At 45.1% G+C, this 2,676-nt stretch overlaps 1 protein-coding gene across 1 annotated transcript; it reads right to left on the bottom strand.

Moving 5' to 3' along the window:
* Positions 1 to 251: 251 nt before the first annotated feature.
* Positions 252 to 1,288, bottom strand: LOC310945882 (putative nuclease HARBI1; the record flags this gene model as incomplete). Its single annotated transcript, XM_083912140.1, is given in 2 exon segments — positions 252 to 910; positions 913 to 1,288. Coding segments are annotated over 2 exon segments (1,035 nt in total).
* Between the last annotated feature and the right edge of the window lie 1,388 nt (positions 1,289 to 2,676).

Raw genomic sequence — 2,676 nt, 5'->3', positions numbered from 1 at the left:
AAGGATCTGATTTGATGAGGTAAAATAATCAGTGTGTAAAACACTAACTGAAATACATTGCTACATGTTTTAAAATCACATTCAAGCTATATCCAAATATGTTAAAGGTGCATTTTTAAGCTTGAAGCCACTTTGTCTTCAATTAATCAGAAGCATGAAAATATACCTTGAAAATGCTTTGAAAGTGCTGAAATGTGCAGCATGACATTAACACTGACACAGAAAAAATGTGCACATTTTTCTTTAATCATTCAAGTGGAAAAATAAAGATTAACCATGGCATTTCTCACAGCTCTTCCAGCAGGACCATCAGGCTGCTGCGGTGGTGGAGGCAGCGGATCGGGGACTTCTGCGCAGGGAGGAGGTCCATCAATGGGAGCCCCAAGTGGCACTCTCCTCGTTTGTGCAATGTTGTGGAGCACAATGCAGGCACAGATGACGTGACAGGCCTTCTGTGGCTCCACACGGAGATAGTTCAGGCAGGCAAATCTGCGTTTTATCACGCCATTCAGGCGCTCAATTGTCCCTCTTGTTGTGGCATGGACACTGTTGTACCTCTGCTGAGAGTCATTGGTGACAGTAGCAAAAGGGGTCATCAGCCAGGGTAGAAGGGGGTAACCGCTGTCACCGAGGAGGATGCCATCTGGGGCGGCCTGCTGGAACCTTTGAAAGAGGTGGCTTGACCTCAAAATACGGGCATCGTGTACAGACCCAGGCCATCTTACGACACAGTTGGTGACAATGAGGTCAGCGTTCCCCACAAGCTGCACGTTAATGCTGTGCCGGCCTTTTCTGTTGACATACTCCCTTTCCCTGGCATGAGGTGCCTGAATATGCACGTGAGTACAATCAATAACACCAATACAATTGGGCATCCCCCCCAATGAGAAAACTTCCTCTTGGTCCTTGCCATGTCGTCTTCATTTTCAGGCCATTTCACAAATTGACCCAGAAGATTGCTGAGGGCAGATGACACTGAATGCACCACATGGCCGACTGCTGACTTTGTCACCGCCAGTCCATCCCCAATTACCTCAAAGAAGGAACCACATGCATAAAACCGTAGCGCTATAAGCACTTGCTCCTCCACAGTCAAGGCATGGCTCCTCAGGGTGGCACGTTCAAGGTGAGGATGAAGAATATTACAGACGTAAGTAATATCATCTCGCCCAAATCTGTATCTTGCATAAAGCTCCTCATTTGAGTAATGCTCGAGCAGGTTGGGGCGCTCAGCATAATGCCGTGGCCTATACCTTCTCCTTTGCTGTCGGTGTACAATTGCTGTCATTGTCTTGTCAACCAATCGTGTTCAGCTGAGAACCCAATTTAAGCCCTTACTAATGAACCTGGGATACTCTCACACCTGAAAGTAACGAGACTGGCAAGGTATAAAAGAGTGACTGGTTGATCAACCTCCAGACACCATGGAGGCCCAAAAGAGTAAGGGATTGAACTTTACAGCTGCTGAAACGCATGCGTTGCTGGATGGGGTGAGGTCACATTATAGTGTTTTGTTTGGCACTTTCAGCACCCCTGGCCAGACCAGTGTGTCTGCAAAGACCAAAGGTGAGATTTGGGCTGCTATCACAGCCCAAATAAATGCCACTGGCAGTGGCCAACTACGGTCGGTGGAGCAGGTCAAGCTTCGGTGGAAAAACTTGAAGCAAAAGGCCACCAAGGACCAGAAGGAGGCGAAAAAACCCCAAACAGGGAACAAGCCCTTCAAAGGTAAGACTTAACTGTTTGTCTTCTAAATTCCCATATTATGTTACATTAATAGTACAAGTACTAATTTCATGTCACTTTTGTGAAGCACTATGAGCTACATGTCTTATATGAATGTGCAATACAAATGTTCGTGTTTATTTCGTAAAGCTGGAGAATTCTCAGCTACTGTCCTCGATATACTTGGAGGGGAGAGTTCCCATGCCCTCCATGGGATTTTGCCAGCCAGTGTGGGGGAGTCTGACGAGCCACTCAACCTTTCAGCTGACTATGTGCTGCTCACACCTGTGCCATCAACACCATCAAGTGCCAGCATTGCTCCACCCGGTCCACCATTGGTGAGAGCTTGTTTTTTTTTGCATTTCACTACACTGTTTTTAAACCTTGGTTTTAGCTTTGCATGTGACCAATAAACTTATCTATCTACCACATCAGGCACGGGGGCCAGAGCCAGAGCCAGCGCCAGAGCGACGGAAGAGGCAGCCTATGAGAGGCTCCTCAAAATGGAGACCGAAAGGGCAGTCAAACAGACTGAACTGGCCAAACGGCAAATTAAGCTGACGCTGCTTCAGCAAAAAGAGACAGAATTAACAATCAAGCTGTTAGAGAAACAGCTTGACATTTGAAATAGCATGGTCCTTAGTGGTCACATTATTTTTTGTTGGAATAAAACTTTGTTTGGACCCTGCATTCCTTTGTCTTTCTCTGTTTTGGTACATGCAAGTTACAATGTTTGGTGAACTAGAATTTGAGAAATAACTGTAATTTTATTTACAGCAGTTGGTCAAAAATTTTACTATGCTTTACATTTTTTGATATTACTTAAATTACTTGTTAGAAGTAAAACACTAACACTTAAGTGTAACAAACATCTTGAGTAACAATATGTAGGAGAAGTATGCGCTGAGAGTTTGTCAATCCAAGTCAAATCCACCTCTGAGGTGGGATTCA

This window comes from Echiichthys vipera (genome assembly GCF_963691815.1).
Source record: "Echiichthys vipera genome assembly, chromosome: 4".
Taxonomy (NCBI): Eukaryota; Metazoa; Chordata; class Actinopteri; order Perciformes; family Trachinidae; genus Echiichthys; species Echiichthys vipera.
The sequence above is the reverse complement of the archived record's forward strand: the minus strand, read 5'-3'. Positions and strand labels throughout refer to the sequence as shown.